At 42.8% G+C, this 22,235-nt stretch overlaps 1 protein-coding gene across 1 annotated transcript in view; it reads right to left on the bottom strand.

Annotated features, from left to right (window-relative positions):
* The window catches only part of LOC148063215 (uncharacterized), a 38,870-nt gene extending 19,893 nt beyond the window's left edge, over nucleotides 1-18,977 (bottom strand). Inside the window, exon 1 of the mRNA XM_087811733.1 lies at nucleotides 17,548-18,977. Within this exon, the coding sequence (XP_087667859.1) occupies nucleotides 17,548-18,781 (1,234 nt within the window). The 5' untranslated portion in view covers nucleotides 18,782-18,977. The remainder of the gene's footprint in view (nucleotides 1-17,547) is intronic.
* Between the last annotated feature and the right edge of the window lie 3,258 nt (nucleotides 18,978-22,235).

The raw sequence follows: 22,235 nt of genomic DNA, 5'->3' as shown, positions 1-22,235 counted from the left end.
TGAACACTGGTGCCTGGGTGTTCACTTTCTCTTTCATTACCATTTCTTGCAATTCAGCAGACAGTTGTGCATAAGGATTAAAAGGATTTTTTTCTGACAGTTGTGGATTTACATTTTGGTTTCCACCTTCTAGGTAAGTTGGTGGTGAATCTGTTTTTCAGTTACTGTCACGATCCGATCAGGGCACGAGACCCAGATGCGGAAGAGTCAATATATCCACGGAGGAAAAGTTCAGAAGAAAGTCTTTAATAAATCCAAAACGAACCATAATAGGAATGAATAGGAACAAAAACAGGCACTCGGGACGAAGGCAGGGCACGGCTGGAGATCGGGTTCCCAACAGCAACTAAAACAAAAAGACTCACGTGAGTAAATAAAAGTTCTGACAACGTCAGGAGTCTCCAAAGGATCATCAAAGTTCTGATTTAAAGGCGAGGAGCCAGATCAAAGGGATAGCCAACCTGGTCTGGAAACGCAATACTCTGGCGAGTTCTTCCGGGTAGAGATGCTCCTTATCAATAGGAAGAACCCGCCACTCAATCATCACCAGCCGTGCACCTGCCAGCATCTGTCAAAGGAAAACACAGGAAGAACATAAACATGACAGTTACATTATTTTCATCAACAACTTCCACTGGTGCCATCACTTGACTGTATCATTTTTACCATTTCAATCAGCATAGAAAATCTGTCTATCAGTTTGTTTTTTCTAAAAGAGCTGTTTTTCACTAAACAACATGCTTGTTCTTCTCCCCCTAATGACTTCAAGTTCTATGGTATTTTTTTTTCACAGTTTCTTTAAGAATATCTTCTTCAGGCATCTCCATTTCCCAGTCAGGCAGACTTCCAACCTCTCTCTGCTTTTAAGTCCATTCATACCAGTTTTTCAACATTTTTTTCTGATCCAACAGACTAATTCTTTCCACATATAAACTTACAGAGCGAAACATTACAGCACCACATGATGATCCTATTCCACGAGACCGCCATTTTACCCGCAGTTCAGATAAATCCATTTCTTGTATATTTTTCTTATACCAACTGTTCGTCTCCCTCTCTAAGAGAACTGTCACACTTGAACACCTATATTATAATCCCAAACTTTATGATATGACAAAGAAAGCTATTTTTCCCTTTTAAAAAAAACTCGTAGAACTAACAAGAAAAAACTATTTTTTAAACCAATGGAAACTGAAGAATTTCTTTACACACAACTTGAAAAACATGCATTAGCATTAACGTCGCATTAGTCAAGAAAGCCTGTTTTTTATCACAATATAGGTACTCACTATGCAACCGACGTAAACATAAGAAACGACAAGAGTATTTCAACTTGTTGAACCTCGCAAGAAATGCTTTTCTTCCTCCCCCAAAAATATAACACGCTTGAATACTTATAACATGAAATTCACAAGCAAAAACCAATAGAAGTCTACGGTAGTTGACCGTAAAACTACTTTTTCATATACCTTGGTAAAGACCAAGTAAGCCGTTTTAAAGTAAGTAAACTTTCTTTTAAAAATAAACTCGCAGCATAAAACTTACAAGAAAGAAAAAAAAAATTTCAGCCAATAGAAATTTAAAAAAGCTTATCTATAAATTTCTTTATTGAAAAACACACATTAGCATTAACGTTGCATTAATCAAGAAAGTTGTTTTTTGTTTTTTATCATAATATAAGTATTCATGAGGCAGCGTAACCTATAAAATCCTTTTTTAAAGAAAACATACTATTCGTACTCTCGGGGGTTAAGAGTCTCTAAAAGGGTGAAATAAAGGCATTTATAACATGCTAATAGAGATATTTGCCACTCGAAAGAATCCGAAGCCAATTTTATTCAATCTGTGGTTACTTTTATGTGCCAAGAGTCGTAACGGAAAACCAAACTACACCACAACAACAAGCTATCTTTTCGTTTGCCTTACAAGCGGAACCAATCCACAACTCATCCACTCACACAGCTTCAGACATCGATTAATTCAGCCAGACGAAAATAAGTGCAGAAATTAAATAAAAGGTTTTCTGCTTACCTTAGTTTGGGCCGGTTCGTTTGGCTGAGAAACTTCAATCAGTTGCCGTCTTTTCGTCCAAGAATCTCCACTACAAATCCGGCACCAGTTAAAACTGGAGTTCGTTTCCGTCGCTCCAACACGACGTCACGGGTCTTAATACTTTGCTTTATGGAGAGAAGAGGTCAATGCAGAGTGTAACGGGTCGTTTATTCGCCGCTTCAAGTCAAACAAAATACAAGCTTTTACGATCAATCGGGGACGCTCTTTGCCGGCAGCTCTTCAGGTCGATAGCTCCGGGAAAGACGGTCTCGTACTGTAGAGCATCGCTATATTTAAGGGAAAGTTCCCCGTCCAGGGGGTCGTATCTTCCGGGCCAGATGGTTCTTTCAAGTTTGTCTGTCTCGATCACCTGGAGAGTAACTGCCTTGCTTCCCTGTTGCGTGGGTGGGTGGATGTTTTACATTGTACTTATAATTATCTCAGTTTTCCAGAATCAGATGATATTAACTTGTATGAAAAGTCTTGGCAGAAATGGGTGGATGTTTGACAATGAGGGTACTGAAGACATATTCTAAATTACTTCCCTATATGTGTATTCATTGAATGTATGTCTTTCTTGTGCACTCAATTGTTAAACATTGATAATGTTATCTCTTATTCAGATCTTAAACATCTTTTATTCTGTCTTCCAGGCAGCAGGGTTCAAAAGGTTCGGGGTTTAAAGGTTCAGGGGCTCTGGACATCTACTGTATGTCTTAACTTTTATGGACCTTGGTGCCATTGTGTTAAAAGTGCTGACTGTGAAGGACATATGTATTGGTAAAAGAAGGATGGAGCCATGTGGAAATGCTGTCCTCGTTTGTTTACGACTCTTAAAATGTCAAGACACAGAATTTATGGTCTACAAACCTGGTTTGAGATAACAAGTGTGAAGGAAGTCTGAAGATTATTTGTTTAGGTCAAACAACATCTGTTGTTCATAATGGTTAGATTGGTCAGATTTACTTATTTTGGGATAGTCTTGAGGTCTTTAAAAGAAAGGACGACCTAAAGATTAGCTGCCACTCTCTGGAAGGATCTGGTGGGTGAACCAGGATGTCTGACAGAGACTGGACCGAGCTCGGAACTTCTGGTATTTCTGAATAATTTGCATTTCTTTGTTAACTGTTGTATTTAAGGTCTTGTTTGGCCTACTTTTGTAATCCTTCTTTACTTTTAATAAATTGACTGTTTTAATTCTAAAATGTTACTCTTCCTTGGATCAAACGAATGCGCAGAACTCATTAGACAGGAAAGAGAATTGAGTTCGCTACAATTTGGTGAGCCCCCGACGTGATCCAAGGAGGAAAAGACGATTCTGGTTGATGTGACGGGGCCTGGATTCCTGGACTCAAATTACAAGCTGCGCAGCATAAAACGGTAAGAAGACACCACTTTATTGATTAGAAGTCTTCTTTTGAGTCCAGATCCAGGTTTCGTAGCTGAGATCAAGATACATTTAAATAAGTATAGAGCAAAGTGTGTTTGATTGTTAAATGTTGTTGTTGTTGTTAAATATGCGTACGGAAAAAGGTCAGATGTGCCGCTTTTGATTTAATAAAGCAAGTTGTACAAACCTGAGCGTGTCGACACAAACAACTTGTTCATTGAATTAGAGATGATCATAAGCTGTTAAAATTAAAAAGTAAAAAAAATAAGGGTCATTGTTGATTCAATGAAGCATGTTGTACAAACCTGAGCGTGTCAACATAAACAACTTGTTCATTGAATTAAACATGATCATAAGTTGTTAAGATTAAATCAGTAAGGGCCGTGATTACTTTCACGATCATAGAAAAGCAGACACATCTGAATGAAAAAAAAAAAAAAAAAAACATTTTAATAAGGACCTAGGGTTAAAGTCCCTGAATATTGATTTGGAATCAATGTCCTTAAGGGTCGGACCCTGAGTATTGATTTTAATTAATATCTTAAAAAGAACCAAAAAAAGGTTGGAGGCCTTGGAAATTGATCAAATCCTAAAGAACCCCAGGGTTTGAATCCCTGAGTTCAAACTAGGTTGAGTCCTTAAGGGTTGGACCCTGAGTATTGATTTTAATCAATATCTTAAAAAGGTTGGAGACCTTGGAAATTGATCAAATCCTAAAGAGCCCCAGGGTTCGAGTCCCTGAGTTTGAACTAGGTTAGAGTTAAAGATGTCAATTTTGTTTTGCTTTTTTTGTGATTATAGCCTGATTTTATTGTTGCTAAGAAATTAATTTTCTATGAAGTTGAAATTAATCTGTTGTTCGAAGTGGAATTTTGGGTGCAGCCTGCTGAGCTGAGGAAAAAACCTACGATCTTGTCCTTCTTTGGGTGAATCCCTGGACTAAAACGCAGACAGAGCGTTGATAAAACAAATTATTTTGAAATAAAACGTATAACATCTTTGAATGTTACGTTTTTCTTTTATATTTCCTTGATATCAAACTTACAGCGTCTGTGAACGTTGCATTTTTCTTCTTTTACTTTCCTAACTTACAGCCGCTGTGCTGAGAAACGTCTGTGGACGTTTTCATTTCTTGGGTTAAAAAGCTGCTGTGATAAAAACTGCAACAAAATGAGTGTGGAAATGAACCGGGAGAAAGAATGGTTTGACTGGGGAATGGTTCCACGGTGTGGTGAATCTGTTGGGATGCAACTTGAAAAAATAGTCGATCAAATAAAAAGTTCTGCCCCAACGGACAAGGATGCAAAGGAAGTTGAAAAAAGGGTAAAAATAATTGTGAAAGAATGGCAGAGTACAGGATTATTTCCAGCAAATAATCACAAATATGATGTGTTTAAAGGACTGATATGTGCAGAGAAATGTTTGAATGGAGTTTCTCTGAGAGGAGAAATGAGGGGAAATTCCTCACAACCCCCGCAATACAGAAACACAGGAGAAACCAGGAACCACATGCAGGGTCACGGCCAACCTCCATGTCACTCTTCCCATCTCTGATCGACGGGAGGAAAGCAGACAACTTGCTAAAAGTCCTCTGAGAAGCCAGTGACTTGACATGGAATTATTGACGACCCAAGAGACTTCTGACTTGGTAATATAAACAGAAAAATACACTCATTATGAATGGTTTGGAAAACTAGGCCTTAAAATATTGTTATTGAAAATAAATATTCCTATTAAAAATACCAAACTGATACAAACTGAATACAATAAATTACTCTAAAGAAAGCTAAAAAGCGCTAAAAAATCCTATACCAATAAAAAGTAACAATTGGTAAAAAGAGAAAAGCTTTTAAATAAATTAAAGTAACCTCCAAAATGGGAATCAAAAAATAACAATGGTGAATATTTAGAGAAGGATGTTGAATTGACCAAATCCATAAACCAGGAATAATTAAATGTTGAAAAATGGAATAAAAATAATTAAGAATTAGACAAAAACAATGTGTCTTCTGCTAAATCAGAGGTTGTCTAGGATTTATGCACAACTCCTTGCGTAAGAAATTCCCAAATAGGGGGAAGGGAAGAACACATAAGAGAAGAACTATACATATTGAAACTGTTTTATTTGCCATAAACCAGGTCGCATGGCAAGTAAATATCATTTACTGTAAATAAGACTTCACTGAATAAAAAGATTCAGCTTGTAAAACAGATATAAAACATAAAAGGAAATACTTAATATTTCCTTTGTTCATCAACATCTGTGACAAGACAAGAAACTAACTTAAAAATCGAAAAATTCAAATGAAAGTGTGTTTAGTATCAGTAAATGGTGCTACCACAAGTTAAATAAAGATTGAAAGTGAAACTACTGATTCAACAACAAAACCATCATGAACATAGTTGCTTTTAGAATTGTGCAGTGGTCAGTACCTGACATGAATTAAGTGAGCATAAGTGACTGATACAGAAAGTGTTTTAAGCTACAATAACTACACATCTGATAAGTAATAATGACGCAGCTAAGGTTAAACTAACTGTTAAAGATAAAAATGAATTTGAACATATTTAATTAAAACCAGTTCCATTATTGAACAGGCTCATTGTTGGACAGAGTTCTGTCTAGGTATAAAACATGTCTTAACAGGGGGGATGTAAGGTCAAAAGGACACTGTGCAGCAACAGGCATTCCTCCATACTGGGAATTTGAGTTTACTTTTTGTAAATCTTAGTTTAAAAGCTTAAAAATACAACCCACATTGTATCATGAGGTTAAATCTAGTTGGTTTTATAGTTGTTCTGTGAATTTATGTTGCTTGACTCTACAGTATATGGTTGGACTATGGAAGTATTTGTCTTGGCTGATTTTTGATTGTGACTTGTTTAAATTGTGAGCTAAAGTTAGTCCTTGTTGTAAAGTTTCAACTCTGACTGAGATTGTTTTCTGTGGCTTGTTTGTTTAAATTAAGTATCTGTTAGGTTTTCAAGATCATTTTCATAATTCAAAGCAAGTTCTGCTCCACTCGTGAGTGTTTTCTTGTCCATGACACTAAATTACACTGAACCTCTAGGGGGAGGAGTTCTATCTGTGGGGTTGGACTCTGAGATGTGTTCCTGCCCTACTAACACACTCCTTCCACTCTGACTTTTCACACAATTTTGAGCACTTGATTACTAATAGATAGTGATTAAGATTAAAATCGACATAGTGTCTATCTAATTACACTTTTTCGAAGAGCTTTTCTTTTATGGAGATGACATTTTCTATCAAACAATCACTATGGGTCACAGTGAAACATCAGAAAATGACCATTACTTTGACAAACAATTTTCTGGGGTCCGACAGTCATCACAACAAATGTTTGGTTTAAGAAAAAGGCAAAGTCGCTTCTCACCCCTCTACTGTTATCACTCTCGCCCTCTGAGCAGCCTGATTCAGGAGAGTATGGAAGGCTGGTTCGCTGATGACGGGTAAGATCCTGACTCAAACCCTGGGACAACCTAAGACAGGCACAGTCATGATTACTTGACCTAAGTCTCGTGAGAAGATTTCTCACTGATGGGACCATGCAGGTGATGCTGGTGGGCCGAGGTGGAAGAGAAAGTTTGTCAGAACCCTGTCTGATGTGAAGACATATTCTAAATTACTTTACTATATGTTTATCCATTGATGAATTGAATGTATGTCCTGTTCTGTGTATTCAACTGTTAAACATTGATAATGTCATCTCTCATTCAGATCTTAAGCATCCTGTATTGTTTTTTACGACCATTCTCTTCCCACAGCGGGGGTCCAGGGCTCAGGGTCTCTGCCCTATTGTGTCTTAACTTTTATGGCCCTTGGTGACATGGTGTTAAAATGGCTATCTGTGGAATTAACATATGTAGTGGGGGAAGAAGGATAAAGCCACGGTATCAACTGTCGTGATTGTTTAGACAAGGATGTTCCCGACTGTTGAAGTATCAAGACACAGAATTTATGGTCCTCGAACCTGGGTTGAGATAACAGGTGTGAAGAAAGTTCAGAGATTCTTTGTTAAGGTTAGTGATCAGATCAAACAACATCTGTTGTTCACTATGGAGTCAGATTTGGTTCGGGGGGGTGTCTTGAGGGCTTTAAAAGAGAGGAAGTTTCAGAAGAGAGCAGAGCCACTCTCTGGACGGATCTGGTGGGTGAACCAGGATTTGCAGGAGACTGGACCAAGCGCTTGAATCAATGGTATTTCTGAACAATTTACATTTCTTTGTTAACATGTTGTATTTGAGGTCTTGTACGACCTACTTTTTGTAATCATTCTTTTGCTACTATTAAATTCATTGTTTTAAAATCGAACCTTTTACTCTGCCTTGGATCAAACGAATGCGCAGAACTCATTTGATGAAAGAGAGGATTGAGTTCGCATTAAATTTGTGGACCCCTGACGTGATCCAAGGGAGAAAAGACGATTCTGGTTGAGGTGGCGAGGCCTGGATTTCTGGACTCAAAAATAACAGGCTGCACAGCATAAAACGGTAAGAAGACACCACTTTATTGATTAGAAGTCTTCTTTCGAGTCCAGATCCAAGTTTCGTGGCTGAGATCAAGATAAATGTAAATTTAAATAAGTATAGAGCAAGGTGTGTTTGATTGTTCGGAAATACCAGAGGTTGATTGTTAAATTTTGTTGTTGTTAAATATGTGTAAGGAAAAAGGTCAGATGTGCTGCTTTTGATTTAATGAATCAAGTTTTATGAACCTAAAGGGTGTCAACATAAATAACTTGTTCATTGAATTAATCGTGATCATAAGCTGGTAAAATTAAAAAGTTAAAAAAATAAGGGTCATTGTTGATGCAATGAGACAAGTTGTATGAACCCAACATGATCATAAGTTAAGATTAAATCAATAAGGGTTGTGACTACTTTCACGATCATAGAAAAGCAGACACATCTGGAAGAAAAAATAAATAAAAAATAGATAAATAATAAAAAAAATAAAAATAGAAATGAAACAAATATTTTAATAAAGGCCTAGGCTTAAGACGCCTAATATTGATTGGGAATCAATGCCTTTAAGGTTGGGAACCTGTGTTCTCCTCAGGCGGGGCCTGGAGTATTGAGTTGTATCAATATCTTGAAGAACCGAAAAAGGTTGGAGGCCTTGGAATTTGATCAATTCCTAAAGAACCCAAGGAGTTGGACTCAGAGTTCAAACTAGGTTGAGTCTTTATTTAAAAAAAAAGGACCAAAAAAAAGGCCTAGGCTTAAGACGCCTAATATTGATTGGGAATCAATGCCTTTAAGGTTGGGAACCTGCGTTCTCCTCGGGCCTGGAGTATTGAGTTTTATCAATATCTAGAAGAACCGAAAGGGTTGGAGACCTTGGTAATTGATCAATTGATCAAAACCTAAAGAGCCCAGAGTGGGACTCTGAGTTTGAACTAGGTTTAGTTAAAGACGTCATTTTTGTTTCGGTTAGTTTTGTTTTGCGTTGTATTGTGATTATAGCTGGATTATGTGTTGTCAAGAAATTCATTTTCTAGGAAATTGAAATTAATCTGTTGTTCGAAGTGGAATTTTGGGTGCAGCCTGCTGAGCTGAGGGGAAATTCTACGATCTTGTCCTTCTTTGGGTGAATCCCTGGACTTAAAACGCAGACAGAGCGTTTACAAAACACATTCTTTTTGAAATAAAACTTATAACATCTTTGAATGTTACGTTTTTCCTTTCTTTTCATATTTTCTTGAGAAAACGTATAGCTTCTGTGAATGTTGCGTTCTCATTTTTTGTGAACTTTGCATTTTTTCTAACATACAGCCGCTGTGCTGAGAAACGTCTGGACGTTTTGATTTCTTGGGTTAAAAAGTTGCCGTGAGAAAAACTGCAACAAAATGAGTGTGGAAATTGACCGAGAGAAAGAATGGTTTGACTGGGGAATGGTTCCACGGTGTGGTGAATCTGTTGGGATGCAACTTGAAAAAATATTCGAGCAAATGAGAAGTTCTGCCCCAACGGACAAGGATGCAAAGGAAGTTGAAAAGAGGGTAAAAAAAGAATCTGAAAGAATGGCAGAATACGGGATTATTTCCAGCAAATAACCACAAGTATGATGTGTTTAAAGGTCTGATATGTGCAGAGAAATGTTTGAATGAAATGCTGACTAACGAGAAGGACAATGAGAAGAAACGAGGAAAAGTTAAAAGAATAAAACAGATAAGAGAAATGCCAGGCTGGACACACAGCCTGGGAGTCCATGCAAACAGCAATAGAACTCCACAGGACACAGGTGAGGTAAACAACGGTGGGGGCCAGTTTTTCGCAGCTCCAGTCCCTGAAGAGAAAGGCGGGGAATTGACACCCGAAACCGAGTTGAAGACAGCTAAACCACCGCCGTACGAGAAGGGAATGAAACCAAATGCTGGTAACAACACTGAATCACAATTACAGATGCCGATAATGAGAATTAGAGAAGGAACATTGAATTATGATGAAGATATTCAATCTAGGGTAGTCAGACAAGCTGAACAAACACCCCAAGAAATAAGAAATACTAAACAATTAAATAAAGGGATTAACCTGGGAGATAGATATGAAATAGAACAACAGGCAAGGAAGAAATTAAACGAACAAACAGTGGAAGAACAGGATGAAGGCGAGATAATTGAGGAACTGATTAAAACACAGTCAATAGCAGGGGATGCTTTGTCAGACATACAAGAACTCCAATTAAATATGGAAGAAGCCATGATCCATTTCAAAAAAGAAAAACTAAAAGTTTTAAGTAAACTAACTGAAAATACAGGGGGTTGTAACGCGCAGCAGAATAGCAATGTGTGATGATGAAAGACCTCCACCTTCATCAAAAAAAGTACAGGGAGCAACTGGAGGTCAGTATCCTTTGTTCTGGAACAGTAATATCCAGGAGTATGAGTACCGCCCCTGGCGGCCGTTAGACATGCAGTGTGTAATAGATAAAATGCCTTCTCTTTCACAAGGAGGGAATAAATGGATGCAAGCAGTGGTTGCTGCTACGGGACACACAGTGATGGCTGTTGGTGATTTAAGAGCTTTACTTGCGGACAAATGACGGTCTCGGAAAGAAGTATTTTTGAGGAAGAAGCTGGTATCCGTCTGAAAGGTAATGAAACACCAGTTGACGGAACAATAGGAACTGCAGTCGGAGAAGCTTTGAGAAAACTGTATCCAGTTACTATGACCCCTCTTTCAGAATATAATTATAAACCGAAAGAAAGTGAAGATGCAAGTTCATTCCTTAAAAGAGTTAGAAATGATTGGATTGACCGCACTGGGGTGGAGCCAGACTCCGCACCAGTATTACTTATCTCTTTCAGAGCAAACATCTTGAAGAGTGTGCATCCTCAGATCCGGGAGGCGTTGGAATCCAATCCAGACATGTACTCGGCTGACAACAACAAATGGACCTCACACTTCATACATCACTACAACAGATACATGAAACAACAAGAAATTAAAAAAGGTGAGGTTGAGGAATTAGGCATACAGTTGTTAAGAATGCAGTTAGAAAATGAAAAAAGAATGCATTCAGAAAAAACTTAGATGGCCAAAGAAGAAAAAAGGGCTATTCAGGTAAACAGCATTGTCTCAACCACTTCTATTCCTGTGCCAAATCCTCACACGGCACTTTCTCATTTGTCACCTGAGCATAAGTTTTACACTTGTATAGACCCGGCCAATGCTTTTTTCTGTATTCCACTGCACGATAGTATGAAGGAGATGTTTACCTTCACATATCAGGGAGAAAAGTATACGTATGATTTGTGTTGTCCCCAGGACTTTTCAATCAAGAGTTGAGGAGGCAACTCACTGAACTCATTTTGCCAGAAGGCGTTATCCTTGTACAGTACGTGGATGACCTTCTGTTGGCGGCTCCAGATGTAAGTTATTGCCTGGATGCTACCTATCGACTGTTGCTTTTACTGCATGAAAAAGGATTCAAAGTCTCGAAAGAAACTGCAGTGCTGTAGGACGACGGTATCATTTCTTGGGCGAATGATAACACCAAAAGGTACTGGAATTGCATCTATTCATAGATCGTCCATTCTTCATCATCCAAAACCTAACACTGTGAAGGAAATGTTGTCATTTTTGGGTCTAACTAATTACAGCAGATCATTTATTCCAGACTATGCCGAACATACCCACTATCTGAGAGAAATGGTAAGAGAAGTGGGCATGAAAAACCTAAAAGAGAAACTAAAATGGACATTTCAAGCAGAATTTTCTTTCATAAACCTGAAGCAATGTCTGTCACAGGCTGCTGACATGACAGTACCTGACTACACACAGCCATTTTTTCTGGATGCATCTGAAAAAGAGCATTCAATGTCATCAGTTTTGTTTCAAAAATGCGAGGGAGAAAGGAAAGTTATTCTCTATGCAAGTGTTATTCTTGATAAGACAGAAGATAAACAACCACCTTGTGCAAGGTATGCTGCTGGACTTGCTAAAATCATTAAGAAAACTGCACACATCGTTTTGAGTCACCCGCTGAATATACTCACGTCACATAGTGTTGCTGCATTTGTTTCCAGTAATGCATTTACCATGACGTCTCTTAGACAGACTGGTTTGTCCAAAGTACTATATGCACCAAACATTATATACTCATGATGGGATAAATATGACGCACCATCTTGAACCCCTGGAGGGGTTCAAGATGGTGCGTGCGGATCGGGACATGGATGGAAAGAGGAGAGGAGGAGGAGTGGCGGTGTTTATTAATGAGAGATGGAGCGATCCCGCTCATGTCTCCATTAAAGAACAAGTGTGCACTAAGGACATAGAGTTTGTTGCGGTGGGCATCCGCCCGTATTACATCCCGAGGGAGTTCTCACATGTGATTGTGTTCACTGTTTACATTCCTCCCTCTGCGGACGCAGCCGCAGCGAGCGAGAGGCTGAGCGCCTCAGTGTCTGACCTGCAGCTCAAACACCCGAACTCTCTCCTGCTCATTAACGGAGATTTCAACCATGCCTCACTTTCCTCCATTCTTCCCACCTTCACACAATACGTGAAGTGCCACACCCGGGAGGACAAGACTCTGGACCTTTTATATGCAAATGTAAAAGGTGCCTACACCTCCACCGCCCTGCCCCCCCTCGGCCGCTCTGATCACAACCTGATACGTCTGCGACCTGAATACACTCCCATGGTGAGGAGACAGCCTGCACAGAAAAGAACTGTTAAGATGTGGAATGATGAAGCCAAGGAGAGGCTGAGAGACTGCTTTGAGTCTACAGACTGGAGCGTGTTCTCTCATGGTGATGACATCGACACCTTCAATGACCATTCCACAGATTACATAAAGTTCTGTGAGGGCAACGTCACACCGACCCGCAAGGTGCGGTGCTTTGCCAACACCAAGCCATGGGTGACCCCTCAACTTCAAGTTCTGCTGAACAAGAAGAAGAGGGTGTTTGCTTCAGGGAGCAGAGAGGAGCTTAAGGAGGTCCAGCGTGAACTCAAGAAGGCGATCAGGATGGCCAAGGACGAATACAAGGGGAAACTGGAGGAGCAACTGGCGCAGGGCAACACTAGGGATGTGTGGAAAGGCCTGAAGAACATCTCAGGTCATGGCCAGAGTGGAGCCAGAGCCACAGCAGGGGGAGACCAAAGATGGGCCACTGAACTGAACCAGTATTTCAACCGGTTTGATCAGGGCCCCCCTCCCCCCTCCACCTCTGCCCCTCACTCTTCACAAAGCTGTTTTTCCCCTGCTTCAGCCCCCTCCCCCCAACTGTTCTCACCTCCAAGCCACCTTTCTCCCCCCCCAACAAGCCCTACTGCCTCAGCTGCCCAACCCCCCACAGCCACCTCTCTCTGTTACATCGGAACAGGTGAGGAGAGAATTAAGGCGACTGAAGATCAGGAAAGCTGCTGGACCAGATGGACTCAGCCCCAGACTGCTCAGGGATTGTGCTGATCAACTTTGTGAGTTGGTCACACACATCTTCAACCTGAGCCTCAAACTGGAGAAGGTCCCGGTCCAGTGGAAGACCTCCTGTGTGGTTCCGGTTCCCAAGGCGGTACATGCGAAGGAGCCGAGCCACTTCAGACCAGTCGCCCTGACCTCCCATCTGATGAAGACCTTGGAGAGGCTGGTACTCCGCGAGCTACGCACGACGGTGAGCTCTGCGTTGGATCCGCTGCAGTTCGCCTACAGGCCAAAGATGGGGGTGGACGACGCCGTCATCTACCTGCAGCACCGGGCACTGACTCACCTGGAAGCTGCCGGTAGCACTGTGAGAGTCATGTTTTTTGACTTCTCAAGTGCTTTCAACACCATCCAGCCGGCGCTGCTAAGGAAGAAGATGGAGGACGCAGGAGTTGGGACACAGCTGGCAGCATGGACGATGGACTACCTCACCAACAGGCCGCAGTATGTGAGGCTGCAGGACTGCAGGTCTGAGGTGACCATCTGCAGCACCGGGGTGCCTCAAGGGACAGTGCTGTCACCTTTCCTTTTTTCCCTCTACACGGCGGACTTTACCTATGACTCCAGCAGCTGTCACCTCCAGAAGTTTTCTGACGACTCGGCCATTGTGGGCTGCGTGTCTGGGGGGGGTGAGCTGGAGTACAGGTCAGTCATCAAGGACTTTGTTGACTGGTGTGAGAGCAACTACCTTTGCTTAAACACCGGGAAGACAAGGGAGATGGTGATTGACTTCAGGAAAAAGTCCCCACCACATCAACCGGTGAGCATCCAGGGCTCGGACATTGAGCTGGTGGACAGCTTCAAATACCTGGGTGTTCACCTCAACAATAAACTGAACTGGTCCACACACATCAACGCCGTGTACAAGAAGGGCCGAAGTCGCCTCCACCTCCTGGGGAGACTGAGGTCCTTAGGAGTGTGCAGACCACTTTTAAGGACCTTTTATGACTCTGTGGTAGCCTCTGCTATCCACTACGCTGTGGTCTGCTGGGGAGCAGGCAGCACGGACCGGGACAGGAAGAGACTGAACAGGCTGGTCACGAGGGCCGGCTCTGTCCTGGGCCGCTCGCTGGACTCGGTGGAGGAGGTGGGAGAGAGGAGGACACTCTCCAGACTCTCCTCCATCAGGGACAACGCTCTCCACCCACTGCACCTGACCGTGGAGGAGCTGGCCAGCTCCTTCAGTGGCAGGCTCAGGCACCCCCAGTGTAGGACGGAGCGTTATAGAAGGTCCTTCATCCCAACTGGTGTCAGGATATTTAACTCTCTACTTTAAATATCCTGATGCTAATCCGTAGCGTGGTTTTCTTCTTGTGTGCTTTTTATTTTTTATTTTTTTCCGTTTTTATTTCTATTTTATTTTATTTTTTATTCTATTTTGTTAATAGTGCCAATTTCTAATTTTGTAAATAATTTGTATATTTTTAAGATCGTTTTTATTTTATTTTGTATTATCTCTTGTACTATTTCTTTCTCCTTGCACTTTATTTTCTTCCAACTGCGCTGTTGTGAAAGTGTGTTTCCCCTCTGGGGATGAATAAAGCTTTTCTATTCTATTCTATTCTATTGACAATTTAAGTGGAGAACCACACTGCTGTATCGCTAAAACTGAGAGAGACAACAAATTAAGACCTGAATTGTTCACAAAAGAAATCCCAGACGCAGAGATGTTGCTGTTCACAGATGGATTTTGCTACAGACATCCGGAGGATGGACTTATATCATCCTACTCTGTTGTAGAAGGGAGAGCAGACTCTATGTCATTTCAAGTCCAAAGAGCTGAGCTAGTCGCAGTCATTGAAGCACTAAAAATAGCAAAGGGTAGATCAGTTAATATTTTTACTGACTCGGCATATGTTCATGGTGTGATTCATGTTGATTTACCAGCATGGTTGAGAGTTGGTTTCAAAACAACCACATGTCTGTGAAAAACTACGATGAGGTCATCTCTTTGTTGGAAGCCATTCAAGGTCCTACCGCAGTTGCAGTCCTGAAGTGCAAAGGGCACGACAAGAGGGACACTTTTGTTGCAAAAGGAAATGATGCGGCGGACGAGGCGGCCAAAACAGCTGGAGGATACATGCCGAGTCCTCAAATGACTGATGTGTGACAACCACCCTGAACCTCCTGTCGGGATCGACAGGAACGAAGTTATCCTGCTGCAAAATGAGGCTACCGCTGAGGAAAAAGAGGTATGGCTGAATAACCACTCAGTAAAACAGGAAGATGGACTCTGGGTGGGACCGGATGACAAGCCAATACCACCTATTAAACTCCTAAAAGATCTGATTCTTGAGGCCCATGGGCCTGCTCATCTTGGAAGTACGGAGGTATTATCAGAATCAGAATCAGAAAACCTTTATTAGTCCCGCGAGGGGAAATTCGGTTTAACAGCAGCAAGAGAAATAAAAACACCCAGAAATAAAAACGAGAAATAAAATCTAAATGGAATAAAAGATAAATCTGCGCTATATAATATTTACACAATCATATTTACATAAATAACAAGAGGTGCAGTTAAATAGTTATCTTGGTGTGTTTTTGTTGTAGAGTCTGATGGCAGCAGGGAGGAAAGACCTGCGGTACCTCTCCCTCACACACCGGGGATGGAGCATCCTATCACTGATGGAGCTCCTCAATGCCCTCAGTGTGTGCTGGAGAGGGTGAGACAAGTTCCTCCTCATGGAGCCCAGCTTGCTCCGCATCCTCCCTCCAGTCACTTCCTCCACAGGATCCAGGGGGCGCCCTAGGACGTAACTGGCCTTCTTAATAAGGCTGTCCAGTTTAGCCCTATCCTTTGCTGTCATGCTGCTGCCCCAGCAGACCACACCGTTGAAGATGGCAGAGGCCACTACTGAGTCATAGAATGACTTCAGGAGTGGCCCCCGGACACCAAACGACCTCAACCTCCGGAGCAGGTAGATTCTACTCCGCCCCTTTTTATAAAGAGCAGCAGTGTTATCCACCCAGTCCAAGCGGTTGTTGAGGTGAACACCCAGGAACTTGTAAGTCGTGACAATCTCAATGTCCTGTCCCTGGATGTTCAGTGGTGAGGGGGAGATGGAGGGACACCGCCGGAAATCCACGATCAACTCCTTAGTTTTGCTGGAGTTGATCTGAAGGTGGTTTTCCAGGCACCAGTCAACAAAGTCCTGGACAAGTCCCCGGTACGGCCCGTCATCCCCGTCCCTAATGAGGCCGACGATGGCGGAGTCGTCCGAGAACTTCTGCAGGTGACTGGTGGGAGACAGGTGTTGGAAGTCTGCAGTGTACAGTGAAAAGAGGAACGGTGCTAACACTGTTCCCTGGGGGACCCCTACACTGCACAGTACAGTCCTCGAAACACCATCCCGGGTCCTCACGAACTGTGGACGGTTGGTGAGGTAGTCCACAATCCAGTCCGTGAGGTGAGTGTCCGCTCCAGACAGCTCCAGCTTGTCCCTCAGGATGTTTGACCTGATGGTATTGAAAGCACTGCTTAGATCCAGGAAAAGGATCCTCACAGTGCTTCCAGGCAACTCCAGGTGAGAAAGTGCTCGGTGGAGAAGGAAGATGATGGCGTCCTCCACGCCGATGTCAGGTTGGTAGGCAAACTGCAACGGATCCATGGAGGAGCGCACCAGAGGACTCAGGTAACTAAGGACCAGCCGCTCCAGAGCCTTCATAAGGTGGGATGTCAAGGCCACAGGTCTGTAGCAGCTGGGATCCTTAGGGTGCTGAGTCTTCGGCACCGGTACCACACAGGACGTCTTCCACAGTAGTGGAACTCTTCCCAGGGTCAAGCTCATGTTGAACAGAAGTCCAACAATTTCACTTAACTGGTCAGAGCACGTCCTGAGTACTTTGCCACCGATGCCGTCTGGTCCAGGGGCCTTTGTTGTCTTGGTTCTCCTAAGCTGATTTCTCACCTGGAGATGTGTGAGGGACAGGCTGGGGTGGGGGGGCATTGTCCCCTGTGGAGTCAGCGGGGGGTTTGAAACAATACAAGCTCGGGGGAGAGGAGAAGGTAAGTGTAGAGGTGTGAATGGTTGAGCAGGGGGGGGAGCCGACACCTCAAACCTTGAAAAATAACTGTTTAAGTTGTCGGCCCAATTTTTATCCCCCGCCGCTACAGAGAGCCTGGTCTGATGTCCGGATATGGATTTCAAACCTCCCCAGACATCTCTGGTGTTGTTGTTGGCCAGACTCTCTTCCATCCTCCTCCTGTACCTCCCCTTTCCCTCCCTGATCTTTCTTCTCAGCTCCTTCTGGACTGCCATCAGATCCTCTTTGTTTCCTGACCTAAAGACTCTCTTCTTCTCCTTTAGGAGAGCCTTTATATCAGGATTGATCCAGGGTTTGTTGTTGGAGAAGCATCGTACAGTTCTTGTTGGTACAATGCTCTCCACACAGAAGTTTATGTAGTCCGTGACACATGAAGTTAGTCCGTCAATATCCTCCTTGTGGGACTCACTGAAGATGCTCCAGTCCGTGGTCTCAAAGCAGACCTGCAGAGCTTCCTCAGCTTCTTCAGACCACTTCTTGACTGAGCGAGTCACTGCTGGTTGCCTGCTCACAAGTGGCTTGTAAACAGGTAGGAGATGGACCAGACAGTGGTCAGCTCGTCCCAAAGGAGGAAGGGGGGATGATAAATAAGCGTCTTTAGTGTTCGCATAGAAAAGGTCCAGTGTGTTATTGTCTCTGGTGGCACAAGTGACGTACTGCGTGAATTTGGGCAGACAGGAAGAAAGAGATGCGTGATTAAAATCACCGGAGATGATAAAGAGGGCCTGAGGGCTCTGAGTCTGTAACCCGTTCACTACTCCAGTGATGACGTCACATGCTGCCTCCGCGCTCGCCGACGGTGGAATGTACACAAGCACCGCGACAACATGTGAAAACTCCCGTGGCAAGTAGAAAGGTCTCAGACTCAGCGCCAAAAGTTCAATGTCAGGACAGCAGTGTTGAACCTTTAAAGTAACGTGCCTGGGAAGGCACCACTTCTCGTTGACGAACACTGCCAGTCCTCCGCCCTTTCTCTTCCCGCTCATCTCCGTCCGGTCCGCGCGTAATAAGCAGAATCCATCCAGCGCAGCAATCGCGTCCGTGTGGTTCTGGTTCAGCCACGTCTCCGTGAGCATCAGCATGCTGCACCGTCGATATTCCGGGTCGAACCTGGTCGCCGCCGCGAGTTCGTCCATCTTGTTTGGCAGAGATCTCACGTTGCCCATGACGACGGACGGCAGCGCCGGTCGATAAGCTCTCCTCAGCTCCCGGCGTTTAACTCCGGCGCGGCGTCCCCGTCTCCGCTTCATAATATCCCGGGGGATGATGGGTCGCTCCTCCGGCCGCACCGCGGAGAAACGCAGCGCCAGCAGCTGATCCCGACTGTAGACGATGGCCATTACGCGCGCAGGACGCCCGTTGCGCACCAGAAAAAGCGATGAAAAACTTTCCTTTTTCACTGAAAGTTTCCAATTTTTATAGAAAACTGTCCGCGAGTCTTAAAGAGACAGTATGATGAAAAGAAAAGTTTGAAAAGACAGAGGCAAACCTCGGAAAAAAGTAATAAACCCAAAAAACACTCGGAGCTGCTGTTAAAGTCGCCGTCCTGTCGGCGCCATCTTGAAGTTCAGACTAACACATTGGTTTCATCCTCATTTAAGAGAAGTTGTGAAAAAACAAGTGTCAGAATGTGACACATGTCAATTCTTTAATGTAAAGCCTTCGATTAAAACAGCTGCAGGTCATTTTGTGTTGCCATCCCTTCCGGGTCAGGAGATTGTCATTGACTTCACGGACATGGGCGTCAGGGACCAGGGATTAAGGTACCTGTTGGTTGTGGTTGATTCTTACACAAGATGGGTTGAAGCATATCCTTGTAAAAGAGAAGATGCATCATCTGTGATCAAAGCTTTGATTAACCATTACATTCCAGCACATGGTTTTCCCAGGAGAATTAGGTCAAACAACGGCACTCACTTTAAAAACAAGGATCTCCAAGCGGTGGAGAAAATACTTGGTTTGAAACATTCTTTTGGAACTGTCTATCATCCGCAGTCACAAGGTAAAGTTGAGAGAATGAATAGAAACTTGAAGACCAAGTTGGGAAAGATCTGTCGTAATTCTTCAATGACATGGGTACAGGCCTTGCCCATAGCATTGATGGCTATCATTGATGGCTATCAGATCTTCTGTTAACTCTCAAACAGGCTTCACTCCATTTGAATTAGAGCATGGTCAGCAGTTTCCTGGTCCGAGCATGAGAAGTGCAATTGGGGAGCCACCAAAGTTCCTAACACACAGGAAGTATTTTAACGTATTACATTGTATGGGCTCTCGGTTTTCTATTCAGGTTTCTGGTGACCATAAGGAGGTGAACGAAGGGATTCCGGCTGGAACCTCTGATACGAGTTCTTGGGTACTCCTGAAGGCGATCAAACGGAAGTGGTCCGAGCCCAGGTGGACAGGCCCATTCAAGGTGACGGAGAGGACATCGCATGCTGTTCGGCTGAGCGGCAAGGGCGACGTCTGGTACCACCTGTCGCAGTGCACGCCAGCAAAAGGTCCGGACGGAGAGACGACGGGTCAACCTAGCAGGAAGGGTGGAGGCGCCACGCGTGTGACCAGATCGACTGCACGAAAATCCCCCTGAAGACAACATCGTCCGGTCGAGGGTTCTACGCAGGAGGGCGGCTTCTACAACCGGCGGCTTCTGCATCTGGCGACCTCTGCACCTGGCGACTTCGGCTAGCGACGACTTCTTCATTTGGCCTACGTTCCAGAAATCTACTACTTCTTTCATGACCATTTGGTGGCAAGATTGCCCGTTTGACCTTCTGGGAAGAAGGCTTCATCACAACCAGTAGAGGTACACACGCCAACAACTGTTTTGCCTGCTAAGAGCGAATTGTTTCGCTTATCCAAGGCTGTGAAAGCCCAGGCGGTTGGGGCATACCTGAGAAGTTTCACCATCTTTGCCAGAAAAGGCGTTGTGGTGTATCCCGCACCATTATCAGGCAATTTTGAAAATCATCAAGAAGTTCCTTCTTCCGCAAAATCAACAAACTCAATTTCATTGATGAACTGACTAAGTCTGTGCCCAGTCCTGACCTGTTTTGGATCAAAGTTTGAAAAGGCTCGCGGATCCCCTTGATACTTCACATGGGCACTCTTTCAATCGATGACTGAAAAATTGATGAACTCTCTCTCTCTGACACTTTTGGAAAAGTACTGTCAAGGGTTCTGAATTAAGGAGTTCAAATAGGATTCACCTCTGTTTACTTTTAAATAAGTTTAGGAAGGAGTTGATATAATAACATTAGAATTATCAGTGTGATAAGAGTTCACTGAATAAATTAATTCAGCGAAAGGAGGGTTTATCATAAAGAGATACCAAAATGTCTTACCACATTACGTCTAAGAGAAGAGGTACCTCAGGCTATCATGGTGATGACGGAGGGATAAAAGAACATCGCAAACGCTGGGGCTGTAGCCCTGGACAGCTAATTTGTGTTATTCTTATTTTGGCAATCATTGTTGTTGTTCCTACGGTATTTTGATTATTTCCATATTACCAAGCCAGTTGAAAACAAGGAAAGAAACAAAACAAACGATCACCAGGATATTTTGAAGATTTTTGGTCTTATAAACAAACCCAACAACTTACATGTTAAAGATACAAACGGTACAATTAATATTTATAAAAGATCACTGAAACAAGATACGGGGTGTCCAGAATGGGTTGAATCAGCGCTTTGGAACAGATTATGCCTAGCTTCCCCATTTGACAGAGCCATGTACATTCTGAAGCCATCAGAGTTGTTCGGTAATCTTGCTGACATATATTACCTTAATGTGTTTTTCAACAATGGCTGGGAAGGAACTATTGCTTATACAGGTGCTTGGGTCCCGTATGGACCAACAAAGGAAGACCGACTAATGTATTGGAAAACTATGAAGGACAATATCTTGCTGAGGAAGACGTACTCATCCGTTACGACTACATTAACCTTAACCATAGATTGGACAGAGGTTAATGACTTTGGTACAAATGATTCACAACAAACCCTGGGTAATGTCATTATTTCAAGGCAGTTTGGGATTGGGGAATTTCACCGGCTGGATTGATAGATGTATTCCACTATTTTTACATCCTTACGTAAAACCATATCCAGTTTACATACTCATTGCATGTAAAAGTAAGGTAATTCATGAAAAATATGCACAAGAGGAAAATATAATCGTGTTAGATTCAGATAAAATGACCATTGATCAGTCCACATACATACAGACCGGAATCACTGCAACATCTAACAATTGGTTATTATTATCACAACAGGCTGCTAAACTGGCTAAAACTGAGTGTGTTGTGTGCGCAGGACCCAGACCTGTGCTAAGATTTGTTCCAAGTGTCATGGAACCAAATTTGACCACTTGTATAGTGGATATCATGAGTAGAACTATCCCCAGTCCCCACTGTAAAATGCTTGATCAGATATATCCTGTCACAGCTCAAAATGCCACTCCACCTTTGTTTAATCCTATTTTAACAATGAATTACACTTGTATAGCTCGAAACTATCCAGCAGGGTTTCATATGGGAAAAGTTGACAAATTACTGCAACCGGGTGTTAGATTTTTCTGGTATGAGGATTGCTCAATTACTAACTATAGCAAGGGCAGATGTGTGGTGGTTCTGTGGAGGAAAACGGTTAATAGGATGGTTACCTAGTCTATGGGATGGTGTATGTGTTCTAACATCATTGATTATGCCCACCACAGTTATACCTGTTACTGAAATAAAAAATTTATAGACACTCTACCTAAAAATTATCGTGTAAAAAGAGACACCTTAGC

Source organism: Callionymus lyra, chromosome 16 (assembly GCF_982586985.1).
Source record: "Callionymus lyra chromosome 16, fCalLyr1.hap1.1, whole genome shotgun sequence".
In the NCBI taxonomy this organism is placed as follows: domain Eukaryota; kingdom Metazoa; phylum Chordata; class Actinopteri; order Syngnathiformes; family Callionymidae; genus Callionymus; species Callionymus lyra.
Note: the sequence above shows the minus strand (reverse complement) of the source record. Positions and strands in the feature narration are given on the sequence as shown.